We start from the raw sequence: 14,523 nt of genomic DNA, 5'->3' as shown, positions 1-14,523 counted from the left end.
TTGGAAAGCATTGAACAAAAACTTTAAACAAGTAACTAACACTATACACACAAACAAACACACACAGATGCACACAAGCAAACACACCACACACACAAATACAAACAAACAAACACACAGATACACACACAAACACACACACAAACAAACACACAAACAAACACACACAAACACACCTACCTCATCCAATCCACAGGCACTGACATTCAGCTCATCCAGCCACAGAAGAACACACCCAACCTTCAGAACCTCCGACCAACTTCTCAGCCTATTCCCCTCCAAACTCAAATTAGTGACAAACAAAAGTGGTAGCCATGGCAACGAGGGTGACGCCAGTAGGGATGTACCCGTAGCCGATAACCAAAGATTTAAATCTATCTCCTCAATATGATTATAAGCAAGGATGAGTGTCTTGAGTCTGACGAAATCGAAGGAGGTATTAAGAACTTGCTCAAAATCAAACCCAACCCCAAATAAACAGAGAAAATTCACGTTATTATTACAATTAATATTACTAATACAATTAGCACCACCACTACTAATTGTACTACTATTATTATAATTGAAATCACCATCATCGTCCAATTCATCATTCATCATTGAAGCAGTAGTAGTGTTAGCATTGTTAGTATCAGTATTGTTATCAGTAGCATTGTTAGTGATTAGTGAATTAGTGACACTGTCCCCGGAAGTAGGGATGTGCATGAGCGTTTTGTGAACGGCGAGAATTTCGCTATTGTTCAGTATTTTTATGTGCCGCGTTATCTCCGGGATTCCTGAAAAATAATTTAATAAAGTAAATAAATAAATAATAATAACAATAATAATAATGATAATAATAATAAGCAATACATTCAACAGAATATTCATAATAATATTTTACAACCAAAAAAAACACACAACCTTTCATAAATCTATTTCCTTTCAAATTGAGCGACTCCAACTTGGGCAGACTATTTACAATCTTCTGAATCTCCGACCAATCAGTGAAGAGATTGTCGGCTAAACTGAGCTCCACCAATGAGCCGAGAGTATCTAGCGTCTGATTGGCCGAGCAGCATCTCGAAATGGCATGCTTCCTCAAGCTTATGCTCTTTAAATCTTTTAAACTAAAAGACAACTTTTTAAGAGTTTAAAAAGGCAGGTTTACAAGGCACGCACGCACAAAGGCATACAAATACAACCACACACACACACACGTACACACACACACGTACACACACACACACACGTACACACACGCACACACACACACGGCACACTTACCTGCTTTGCTCTCTTTCAATTTTCGAACAGCCGACGAAATAGACATTCTTTGAGCCAATCTCATTTATACTCTGAACACCTTCAGCAACATAATCATTATTACATTATTATTATTATTATTGTTATCATTATTATCATTATTATCCTTTTTATTATTATTATTATTATTATTATTATAATATAATAATTATTATTGTTATTACAGAAAACCCATAAAATGCAGACTAATAAAATGAAGAAAAACCAATCATTTTTATTACATTTTATTGCATTTTTATTTCAAATGATTGTGTGTTTTTCAGAAAATAAGAGTTCACATTATTATTATTATTATTATTAGTAGTAGTAGTAGTAGTAGCAGTAATAGTAATAGTACTAGCATTAGTGGTAGTAGTAGTAGTAGTAGTAGTAGTAGTAGTAGTAGTAGTAGTAGTAGTAGCAGCAGTAGTAGTAGTAGTAGCAGTAGTAGTGGTAGTAGTATTCGTAGTAGTAGTAGTCGTAGTAGCAGTACTTTTACCATCATCTTTCTTCTGTTCATCATTTTCACTTTCGCCATCCACTCTCTCATTTTCAACCACATATTTCTCCCTAAAGATTAAAATGTAAAAATAAAATGAATTTATTTTTGAACTAAACAAAAATAAATGAATATTCTACGCTCTTGAATAGACAGAAAGATTAAAAACAAAGACAAAGAAATATTAGCAATGATAGCAAAACATAGAAACAACAAAGCCCATGGAATGTAAATTAAAAATATCCGAAAATCAACCAAAAAATTAATAAAGAAGACCATAGAAAAAGAAATTTTTGTCATCAATGCTTCTAACCTTATGGCATCCATGAGTGATATTGGGGTTGCACATTTTGTGGGCCTTAAAAATGATCCACTTTTTGAAGTTCTTGTCACAAAAAACCTAAAAAATACAAACATACCTCACACATACATACATACATACATATATACTACACACACACACACACATACACACACACACACACACACACATTAACTCACACACACACACACAAACACACTAAAAAAACATTTCCCTCAATAAGTAAGTTTTTTTAACAAGATTTTTAGAACATTGCACCATAGACTACTATAAGTAAGTCTTTTCAGTTTTTCAAGATTTCATTAGATGAAGATTCATTACGTAGTCAACAGTGTGATGATTAAAATGTTGATATGTAGGATGGCTTGGTAGTGGTTAATTGTGGATAAATACAAACAAATCCTTATCAATTTTATCTTTATATGGCATGGTGTGTGTGTGTGTGTGTGCGTGCTGTTAAGACCTTTGAAAATTAATGAAGTAAAAAACTTAAAAACTGTCAATAATCACAATTAATAAACAATTATTAATATTACAAAAAGTAAATTTAAACAACATAAGATAAAAGGTTTAAGATTGAAAGCTTAAGTAATAAACCTCTGGCCGCTAAAAGTGCCATCATGTTTCCCGCGTTCTTCATTGTCCCAATCAATCCCTAACCAGAGTCCGGTGGTGTTTGGCAGGGGTCCAACATATTTTATGGTGCCAATGTCATCCCCTTCAATAGATTGAATTCGCTGGTTGATTTCGAAACTGTCGGTAGCCATAGTTAGATTCAATTTACATCATTATGTACATTAATTAAACAAAAAAAATTGTAATTTGGAAGTTTTTTTGCACTAATCTTCTGACTAATCTAGGCTGCTAATCTGAACTATCATTCAAATTACCTACATAACAAATTAAAAGTGAATCGGAGTTTGAAAAATTAATATAAACAATTATTACAAATATCAATTAATGTATCATTTTATAATTATTAAATTTTTTAAATTAAATTTTTAAATAATTTAAACAATATTTTGATTGTATAGTAAACTGAAAAAATTAAGTAAATTAAAAATCGAACTAAACTGAAAAATTAATAAAAACAATTATTACGATATATCAATTAATGTTTCATTTTATAATTAATAATTTAAAAAAACTAAATTCTCAAATATTTCAAACAATATTTTAATTGTATTAAAAACTAAAAAAATTAAGTAAATTAAGAATCGAACTTAACTTTGGTACGACCACATCACCGTTTAAGAATTTTACTTTTTCTCACTTGTTTGTTTTTTTTTCCTAAAATTGCCAAAATAATAAAATTCGAATTTAGTGATTAAATCTAAAAATGAAAAGTTAATTTCTTTAAATTAATTTAGTCAGAAAATTATTCATTATTTTTTTTTTAACGTCAAACGATCAATCATTCCCTAATCTTCTAATAACTTCGATTTTCCTTCTTCCTAACTTGACAGGTCTAGCTGGCCGACCACAATCAGATGTAAAATTCAGAATTGTAATCAGAATTTAGGAAATTAGGGAAAGATGAACGATCATATAAACATGGCCGGGTTGGTACTTTTGTTGATTTATTTACATTACATCAAATTTAAAATTTAATTAATTTGTGTGTGGTGTGTGTGTGTGCGCGCGCGTGTGAACTAAATTTTTATATTGTTTTTTTAATTTTTCATATTAAATCAATTCAATTATTTATCAATTGTTGAATTAGTTCTTTGATTTCATTTTTGATAGCTGGAATGAACATCAGAGCGATTTTCCAGCTGATGTTAGTCTGATTTTAATGAGTTTTTTAATTTACATTTTTTAATTAATTATTTTAATTTTAATTCAATTAAGTTAACCAAATGGCTTATAATCCAATTTTAATTCAATAATGTTTGCTTAACTTTTTTAATCATATCATTGTCGTTGTTTTCTCAATTCTCTGTTTTTATTTTATTTAATTCATTGCCTTCCTGGTAAATATTTATATTATAATAATGTAATATTTATATTATAATATTTATATTATAATAAAATGCAATTATATAATAATATATTATAATAATATGACATCGTGCCCATGATAAAAAATAATAATTGGTGTTTTTTGTTGATAATGTTTTTTTATTTAATACATACAAATGCACATGCATACCATGACAAAAGGACATACAGACATAGACACAGACATACATAGACTTAGACACAGACATACATAGACTTAGACACAGACATACATAGACATACATACATATACACTATTGAAATTGTCATACTTAATTTTATATAAAAAAAAATTAATATTATATTTTAATTTTTTCCCCCAAATTATAACACTTGAATTTTTTTTAGTGTCACATTTACATTTTTCTACCAAAAAGAATCAAATAATAATGATGATAATGATGTTTTCTATTAAAATCTTTATTTATTTCCTAATTTATCGTAAGAAATTTATTTTAGAAAAAAATCACCTTACCTTTTTCACCCTAAAATGAATCATCCGTCAGCTGCCAGATGATTTATTCTCCAACTCACTGGACCTCGATTTCGAACTGTCGAGCGATTTGATGGACTGGTCGAACCTGATATCATCGTCGTCGTCGACATCGGTGGTCGACAACATCATCAACAGCATCAACAACAACCCCAGCGGCGATGGTGGTGGCCTAGCAATAGCAGCGTCGACATCATCAACAACACCAGTAGCAGCCCAACTGAACCCTCAGCACATCCCTTGTCTGACCTTTAACCCTGGGATCACTAAACATAATGATGAGGATGATGATGTATACTCTAATAATAATCAGATTAGCGTCGACTGCACGGGCAGTAGTCCGAGGTTTGTTTGGTTAAGATTTACTGACTATTAATTGTCATTATTCTTGTTGTTAGGCTTATTTATAGTAGTAGTAGTGTTGCTATTGTTAATGTTACTGGTTTGTTACTACAACAACTCATTATTATTATTATTATTATTATTATTATTTATTATTATATTATAGGTATTATTTGTATCTTATTACAACAAAAACAACAACTTCAACATCTACAACAACTACAACAGCAGATCTTGTTATTGTTGTTCTTCTCTCTATTGATTTGATTCTTAGTTTAAGAATGATCGTAGCGGTCGTTGGTAAATGATGAAATTTAACCATTCTTTTTTTAGTTTGCCGGTGCAAGGAGTTATGCAACAACAACAACAGCAACAACTACAGCTGCAACAGCAGCAGCAGCAACAACAACAACAATTGCTTTTACAACAAAAGCAGACCAGCCATCAATTTGTTCAGCAGCATCAACAACAGTTATTATTACAACAACAAATTCAACAACAACTTCAACAACATCAGCAACATCCTCAACTACAACAACAGCAGATTTTGATACAACAACAACAACAACCCATTCAGCAGAAAATTGTATTCCAACAACAACATCAACAACAACAACTATTAGCACAGCAGCAGTTGTTGCAACATCAACAACTGCAACTACAATCTCAACAACATCAACAAATTTTTATTCCACAACAACAGCAACAACAAATTCTTCAGCAGCAGCAGCAGCAACAACAGCTTATATTGCAGCAGCAGCAGCAGCAACAACAACAACAAATACTTCTATCCCAATCTCAAAATCAGCAGATATTCTTGCAGCAACCACAACAGCAACTGCAGCTACAACAACAACAGCAGCGTCAGCATCTTCTTTTGCAACAGCAGCAGCAACAACAACAACCACAGCAACAACAACAAATTGTTTTGCAACAACAACAACCGCAACAGCAAAGAATAATAATTCGGCCTCCGAGCGTGATACAGCAGCAGCAATTCTTTATAGCTGAGAATCAAACAGTCAACGTGCTACCGACGACGACAACGACGACGACGACGTTTCAACAGCCACACAAGCAGTTATTTTTCATTAATGGCAACGATAATGCTCAACAACAACAACAACAACAACATCAAATTCTGCAAACTGTAGGTAGTAGCTTTCAACAACCACAACAGCAGCAGCAGATGCTACTACAGCAACTGCAGCAAAACAGCTGCAATGATGTTGTCCTGAAGATTGGTAACCAGCTCTTCAAAATTCAACAACAGCCCATCCAGCCGCAACAGCAACCGTTGCAGCAACAACAGTTACTGCATCAGCAACTACTTCAACAGCAGCAACTACAGCTGCAACAACCACAACAGCAACAGCAATTAACTCAACAACAACAGCAACAAATTTTACTGCAACAACAACAACAACTCAATCAAAAGCAGCAGCTGCAGCAATTGCAGCAGATCTCATCATTTGGACAGCAACCGCAGCAACTTCCTAAACCACAGCAGCCACAACAACCACCGCAACAAGAACGACTACAGCTGCTTAATCCTCCGCAACAACAGCCTTTTCAGATGTTTCCTCCCCAGCAACAACAACCGCAACAACAACAACTTCAGCAACAACAACAACATCAAATCTTGAAGTTTCAGCAAGCAAACGTCACGCAGACAACAACAACAACATCAACTGCATTTCTTTCTCAACAAAATAATTCATTCCAAGACAACATCAACAACTTCAACAATAACAACAACAACAACAGCATCAACAATAACAACAGCAACAACAGCATCAACAACAACATCAACAACAACAACATCAACAACAACAATTCTTTCACTATAACAACGACATCATCATCAGCGCCTATAGCGAAAGTCCGCCCATTAGACTGTCAATCGAACTCGACGGGTTTGCATAAATTAATAAATTTTAATTTATGAATATTAATTAAGAAGCTTGATTCGGCTATGCAGATGGACTTCACTTAACATTTTATCGTGCTGAGTTCATGTTAGATGTGGATGAACTATGAATCAAAATGAATGAATGAATTAATTAATTAACGAATTAATGATAGTGGATGAATGAATGAATGAATTAATGAATTAATGAATTTTATACATTAATCATTTTCAGTAGATAATATGAGCTTGTTGAAAGATTTTTACGAAGGCCTAGATTACAACAACAGAATAAAAGTTTGCCACTTATCATCATTATTGTTATTTATTATTATTATTATTAATTATTATTATTAAATAAAATGCATTTAACTTTTTCTGGCACTATCCATCCATCATCATCTTCATCATTATACTGCCATCATCATCGTCATCATCATGCTGCCATCATCATCATAACTACCTTCACATCATCACCATCATACTACCATCACATCACCATCATACTGCCATCATCATCATCATCATCATCATTACTTCCACCCCACAAACAGCTGGAGACCTACTTCAAGCACAATCCGGACTTGCAGCTGAAGCTGCTAGCTGCCTCCAACAAGCTCCAGAAGCATCAGCTGTTGTCGTTCGTTCGGGCTAGCCAGCCAGCTCTTCTACTCAAAGCTAACGAGCTATTTATAGCTACAGCTATAGCTACAGTTACAGCTAATGATAACAACGATAATAACCACGATGGTAATGATGATAATAAAAATAATAACAATAATAATATTTATAATAATAACAACAATAATAATGGTGGCCATGGTAAAAATGTAGTTGGCGTTTGTAATAATAATATTAATAATAATAATAATAATAACACTCTTAATAACATTAATATTAATAATAATAGTATGTTTAATAATAATAATATATTTAATGTTAATAATAATAATAATATATTTAATGTTAATAATAATTTTAACCAAACAAACCAATCTGTGATATCAACCTTATTGGAAAGCCAAAATGCCACTACTGCTACTACTACCACCACCGCCGCCACAACGAAAAATAATAATAATAATAATTATGTTTCTCACGTAAACAATAATAATAACCATAATAGTAATAATAATAATGATAGTTCAATGTGGCAGAAGCCGATACAACTCCTGGCTGCTACTACCACTACTACTACCTCTACTACTACTGCTACTACTACTACTACTACTGCTACTTCTACTACTACTACAACTACTACTACTAAACCATTGTTTATTACTAATAGTAATAATAACAACAACAATAACAATAATAGTAATAATAATTTTTTTAATAATAATAATAATTGTAGTAGTAGCTTTCTATCAGTCGATACGCTGCACAATCTTGCCTTAATAAAGTCAACCATCACGCCAAATAATAATAATAATAATAATAATAATAATAACAATAATAATATTAATAATAATAACAACAACAATAATAATAGTTTATTTACTCATCATAACAACAATAATAATAATAATAATAACAATCTCAGTGACGTAACGCAAGAAGCTCCTCCCAGGGCTCAATTGAATAGAAATCTCATGCTGTTTAGTAATAACAATAATAATAATAATAATAATATTAATATTAATAACAATAATAATAATAATAACAATAATAATAATAATAATTATATCAACCCCTTTACTACCTATTTTAAAAACAATACTGCAGTTACTACGACGGCTTCCCTTACTACTACTACCACTACTGCTAGTACTACTACTACTACTACTACTACTACTACTACTACTACTACTACTAGTCTAAGTAATGTAGCCGGTATTAGTAGTAGTATTGTTGGTGGTGGTGGTAGTAGTAGTAGTAGTGGTAGTGATAGTAGTAGTAGTAGTAGTAATACGATTGTTCTTCCATCTGGAATTGTGATAAGGAAAGCTCTGCTAAGCAGCCGGTTTCCACTGCTAGCGACGTTTTCGTCGTCGTCTTCGTCATCGGTGTCGTCATCGTCATCAGTGACGTCATTCTCTTTATCTGCGTCATCATCATCATCAGTGATGCCTTTTTCATCGTCATCGCCGTCATTTTCCACGTCTTTATTTTATAAAGCAGCTTCATCATCCACAGCGACAGCCACAACAATCTTGAACTTTCATTCAGCGGCGGCAGCAGCCACAACGTCCTCCTCCTTCTCTTCCTCCTCCTCCTCCTTATCATCATCCTCATCAGCAGTACTACCTTCTTCTTTCCCAGCAGCTACTTCATCGGCTTCAGCAGCTGCCGTGTTGACTACGGCAGCGATGATGACGACCGCCATTGCGGTTTCCACAATCAGCAAGCTGACGACTCAAGAGAAGTGACTAACTTGCTAATAATAATTATTATTATTATTATTTACATATTGTTGTAGATTATTTAATGGTTAAGACGCCTGGTTATGCCGCTATATTGCTGCCTCTACAGTGACCTTGTTCGATTGCATGGAGATCCTCGCTTATCGCATGCATGCAGTCTTTGTGTGTGTGTGTTGTGTATTTATCTGTATGTTTATGTGTGTGTGTGTTTCTCTCTCTCTCTCTCTCTCTCTCTCTCTCTCTCTCTCTCTCTCTCTCTCTCTCTCTCTCTCTCTCTGTGTGTGTGTGTGTGTGTGTTGTGTGTTTATGTGTGTGTGTGTGTCTCCATGTGTGTGTCTGACATTCATAATCTGAATGTAATAATGTTTCTTCTTCTCGACCAATCAGAATCAACTTCCTGTTGGCGAAAGATCAAAATAAAGCAAGACAGCCTAACGTCACCGATCCGATATCGACCCTGAGAGAGGCTTTGCAGTCTTTGGTTCCATATCACGTGTACCAGACTGGTTTCGACGACGATGACGTCATCGCCAGGGGTGGGTTTTTTTTATTATCATCATCATCATCACTTCCGTCTCATGGTCATCATCATCTTCTTTCTCCTCTCCTCTTGTTCGTCATCATCGTCCGCATTCAACATTATCGCCATCATCATCACCATCAACATTCAACATTATCGCCATCACCATCAACATTCAACATTTTTTCCATCATCATCATCACCATCAACATTATTGCCATCATCATCACCATCAACATTCAACATTATCGCCATCATCATCACCATCAACATTCAACATTATCGCCATCATCATCACCATCAACATTCAACATTTTTTCCATCATCATCGTCAACATTCAACATTATTGCCATCATCATCATCATCGTCAACATTCAACATTATCGCCATCATCATCACCATCAACATTATTGCCATCATCATCAACATCCAACATTATCGCCATCACCATCAACATTCAACATTTGTTGCCATCAACAGCTGATGATCTGTACGAGGGCATGAGTGGGAGGCTACTGCAGCAGATGCACGAGCAAAAGGAGAAGTACAGGGAAATACTAATTCAGAAATCCATGGTTCGTCATGATTACCATCTTCTCCTTCTTCTTCTTCTTCTTCATCTTCTTCTTCTTTTTCTTCTCTTTCTTCTTCTTCTCCTTCTTCTTCTTCTTCTTCTTCATCTTCTTTTTCTCCTTCTTTTTCTTCTTATTAGTATTATTGTTGTTATTATTAATTTGTATACTAACAATCGCCCTAGTTAACATAATTTACCCATACTAAAGATTGCCCTTATTAGCATAATTCATGAATACTGTTATATTAATCACACTGACGATCGCCCTTCATTAACATAATTCATGCATACTATTAATCGCTCCTATTAACATAATTTACCCGTACTGACGTAATTCATGCTGCACGCTGACGATCGCCCTCATTAGCATAATTCATGCAGGTTCTTATTATCTTATTAACATAATTTATGCAACCGACAGAAACAGTGCGAGGCGGCCGAGGAGGTCTATTTAGGTCGACTGTTCCTTATTCAAGAGAAGGCCTTGCTGAAAGAGGAACGTGACCTAGTTTCTACGTGTCCTGGTTAGCTTCGCTCTGATTGGCTGGCCGGTTGCTCAGTCGGTCGAGTGAAGAAACGTTGAGTGAATGAGTGAGTGAGTGAGTGAATGAATGAATGAGTGAATGAATGAATGAGTGAATGAATGAATGAGTGAATGAATAATTGATCGAGTTGAATCGATTGATCTAGCTAACTGGCCCGGTGGCTTGCAGAATGACTGATTTCATTCATTCAATTACTCATTATTCATTTGTTCGATCACTCATTCATTCCTCCATTCATTCATTCTTCCATCCATTCATTCATCTATCCATTCATCCATTTATTCATTCATTCATTCATTCGATCGCTCATTCATCCTTTCATCTATCCATTCATCCATTCATTCATTCATTCGATCTCTCATTCATCCTTTCATCTATCCATCCATTCATTCATTCATCCATTCATTCATTCATTCATTCCTCCATCACTCCTTGCGTAGAGTCCTTCGTACCAAGGCCCGTACTACCGCTCGAAGAAATGGCACGATTGTACCCTCCAGCTAAACATGATGACGACGATGATGATGACGACGATGATGATGACGATGATGTTAAAAATGTCAATAAAAATAATTGTGATGATGTAAATAATAATAATAATAATAATAATAATAATAATAATGATAATGGTGATAATGGTGATGGTGATGGTTGTGAGGCAGACGATGATGATCGTATGAAGTCTAAAACGCCCTTGCTTATAAGAATCAAAAATAATAAAATTAATAATAATAATAATAATAATAATCACAATGATAATAATAATAATAAATCATCATCATCATCGTTGACGAGAAAGCGGAGGGGTTGCTTATCATTGTCGCTAAAGTTAAAAAGAGTTGATGATGATGACGTTAAAAGAGATGACGATGATGATGATGATGATAAAAAAGATGATGATGATGATGGTGACGTCATCGACAAAATCCCGCCAATCAAAATACCGCGAATCAGCCTTAAGAGAATAGATGATGATGATGATGATGACGATGAAGAAGAGGAAAACGACGATGATGATGAAGACGACGACGATGATGATGATGATGGCGGTGTTAATTTAGAAAAGGGATGGACGAAAAGAATGAAGAATATCAAAAAAGATGAGGATGAACAAGATGATGATGATGATGATGGCGAAGACGTCATTTCCGGCGGAAAAGCAACAACTACTCAGAAGCGTTTTTTCCAACTCCTGGGCCCTCCGAACAAAAGCCAAACTACCAAATTAACATTCAGGAAAATCCCAGTGGCTAATAATAGCAACAACAACAACAATAGTAATAAAAATAAAAACAACAATAATAACAATAAAATTTATAATACGAAAACCGATAAAAATAATAATAATAAAAATAATAATAATAAGCCGACTGCAACAGCCGTAGTAGCGCCTTTCCATAATAATAATAATAATATTTATAATAATAATAATAATGAAGATGATATGGCCGTTGCTGGCCTACTCCTAAGTTCCAATGCGAACGATGCAGACGATGGTGATGATGGTGATGATGATGGTGGCATAGTTTTCAGGGATAGAGGTTTTGATAGTGATAGTATAAATAATAATAATAATAATAATAATAATAATAATAATAATAATAATGGCAAGAATAATATATTCGACAATATAAATAGCTTTTACATTAAGCTCAATAACAATATTAATAATGGTGATAATGATAATAATAATAATAAGAAAAAGAATAATAATAATATAACATATGATGATGATTATAATAATAATAATAATAATAATAATAAATATAATGATGATAATAAAATTATTTATTACCATGTAGACGACGACGACGACGATGATGGTGGTGATGATGGTGATATTAATAATAAAAATAAAAATGATGATGATGATGATGATGATGATGTTTGTGAAATTGTAAATATAAGGAAGAGAAATTGCAATGGTGACGATGATGATGATGACTCTTTCAACAATATGAACAACAACAACAACAATAATAATAATAATAATAATAATAATAACTATAACAATAATAATAACTATAACAATAATAATAATAATATGTCCTTTATTACTGATGATGATGCTGATGATGATAGAGGTAATGATAATGATGAAATACAAATGGCCATACACAGCATATTATAATATACATTTATATATATATATAAATATATATATATATGTGTGTGGGTGTGTGTGTGTGTGTAAATGTATGTATGTGTATATATATTTGTATAAATGTCTTATATCATGTTAATTGTGATTGTTTTATACAATATATATATATATATATATATATATATATATATATATATATATATATATATAGAAAGGGAGACCATAGCTGAGCAATATTTGATAAAATCTACAGAATTTTGAACTTTTGAATGTCTACAGTTGAACTTTTCGATATTTCTAGCAGTAATTTTTGCAATTATTATTCACTTTATTAGAGTTAGAAAATCGCCGGTGTTCGCGGTGAAGCGTGCATATGGTCTATATTTCAATTTCACTAATCTCGAGTGCTTATATAGGAATATTTCGAGGTTTCAAAATTCTTCGTGTGTGTGTGCAGAGTTCTTTCATTCGGCTTTGTCTTGTCCGTATATTATATCTTTGTTCTGTTCTTTCTCTTTGCTTGTAAAGCCTTCCAGTAGAATTCTTCTGGTCGGTAAGGATGTTGCTATGCTTTAGTGCTCGCTGATTTGCAGCTTTCTTTGTTCTGCTTCAGCAATTCACACTACCTTATATCACACTAGTGTTGTTTCCTAATATTTCTGGTGATTGGATGGTTTGGTGTATGGTTTCCAGGTGAGTTCCAATGGCTCCCTCTCTTTTGGACATAGTAAGGGGGCGTGATGGGAGCATAGTGATGGGAGATCTAATAAACGGACAGGGCGAAGCTGAATAAAAGAACTTTGTACACACACAGTTAGTCAAGGCACGTACACTACACAACACACACACACGCACACACAAACACACACACAAACGCACACACACAAACACACACACAGAGAGTTGCAAAACTTTGAACTATCCCTATATAAGCGCTGATGATGAGTTAAATCGAAATAAGACCCATACGCCTCATCTTGAACACCGATGACTCTGATTTTCTTCTTATTTATTTCAATAAACTGAATAATAATTATAAAATTACTGTTTGAAATTTTGAAAATTATTATTCAATAATTATTCAATAAACTGAATAATAATTATAAAATTACTGTTTGAAATTTTTGAAAAGCTCAGCCGTAAATTTTCAAAACCTAAAAATTCCGTACATGTTATCAGATATTAATATATGTATATGTATGTATATATACTCTATATATATTAACTGTCTTGTTGTTTCTTTTTAGTCCAATCACTACATACTACTGATTATTATTTATTTATTATTTTTTTAAAATATTGTTTTTAAATTTTATTATTATTTATTTATTATTTTTCATGAATATTGTTTTTAAATTTTAGTATTATTATTTATTATTATTATTATTGTCGTTGTTATTATTCTTATCAATTATTATTCTCATTATTCTCGTTAGTTGGATTTGTGCTTTGCGGCAGTTGTTTAGGAATGTTGGGCGTCGCGCGATGGTTGGGTTCGATTGCATAGAGACCCCCGCTGTCTCATGCAACATGTATGTGTTTGTTTGTGTGTGTGTTGTTTGTATG

At 33.2% G+C, this 14,523-nt stretch overlaps 2 protein-coding genes across 2 annotated transcripts in view; one reads left to right on the top strand and one right to left on the bottom strand.

Moving 5' to 3' along the window:
- The window catches only part of HELRODRAFT_193366 (hypothetical protein), a 5,287-nt gene extending 2,302 nt beyond the window's left edge, over positions 1 to 2,985 (bottom strand). The window contains exons 1-6 of the mRNA XM_009026656.1: positions 2,703 to 2,985; positions 2,097 to 2,183; positions 1,784 to 1,854; positions 1,267 to 1,345; positions 904 to 1,109; positions 177 to 776 (exon numbers count right to left, since the gene is read on the bottom strand). Of these exons, the coding sequence (XP_009024904.1) occupies positions 177 to 776; positions 904 to 1,109; positions 1,267 to 1,345; positions 1,784 to 1,854; positions 2,097 to 2,183; positions 2,703 to 2,872 (1,213 nt within the window). The 5' untranslated portion in view covers positions 2,873 to 2,985. The remainder of the gene's footprint in view (positions 1 to 176; positions 777 to 903; positions 1,110 to 1,266; positions 1,346 to 1,783; positions 1,855 to 2,096; positions 2,184 to 2,702) is intronic.
- Positions 2,986 to 3,659: 674 nt separating this feature from the next.
- HELRODRAFT_178574 (hypothetical protein) lies at positions 3,660 to 13,948 on the top strand (the record flags this gene model as incomplete). Its single annotated transcript, XM_009026655.1, has 12 exons — positions 3,660 to 3,667; positions 3,852 to 3,885; positions 4,613 to 4,944; positions 5,275 to 6,857; positions 7,086 to 7,147; positions 7,405 to 7,600; positions 9,113 to 9,215; positions 9,601 to 9,749; positions 10,215 to 10,309; positions 10,730 to 10,832; positions 12,293 to 12,394; positions 13,857 to 13,948. 12 exons carry the CDS (start codon positions 3,660 to 3,662, stop codon positions 13,946 to 13,948), a joined length of 2,859 nt encoding a protein of 952 aa, XP_009024903.1.
- Positions 13,949 to 14,523: the final 575 nt, after the last annotated feature.

The sequence above is a fragment of the Helobdella robusta genome (genome assembly GCF_000326865.2).
Source record: "Helobdella robusta unplaced genomic scaffold HELROscaffold_48, whole genome shotgun sequence".
NCBI classification, from domain to species: Eukaryota; Metazoa; Annelida; class Clitellata; order Rhynchobdellida; family Glossiphoniidae; genus Helobdella; species Helobdella robusta.
Note: the sequence above shows the minus strand (reverse complement) of the source record. Positions and strands in the feature narration are given on the sequence as shown.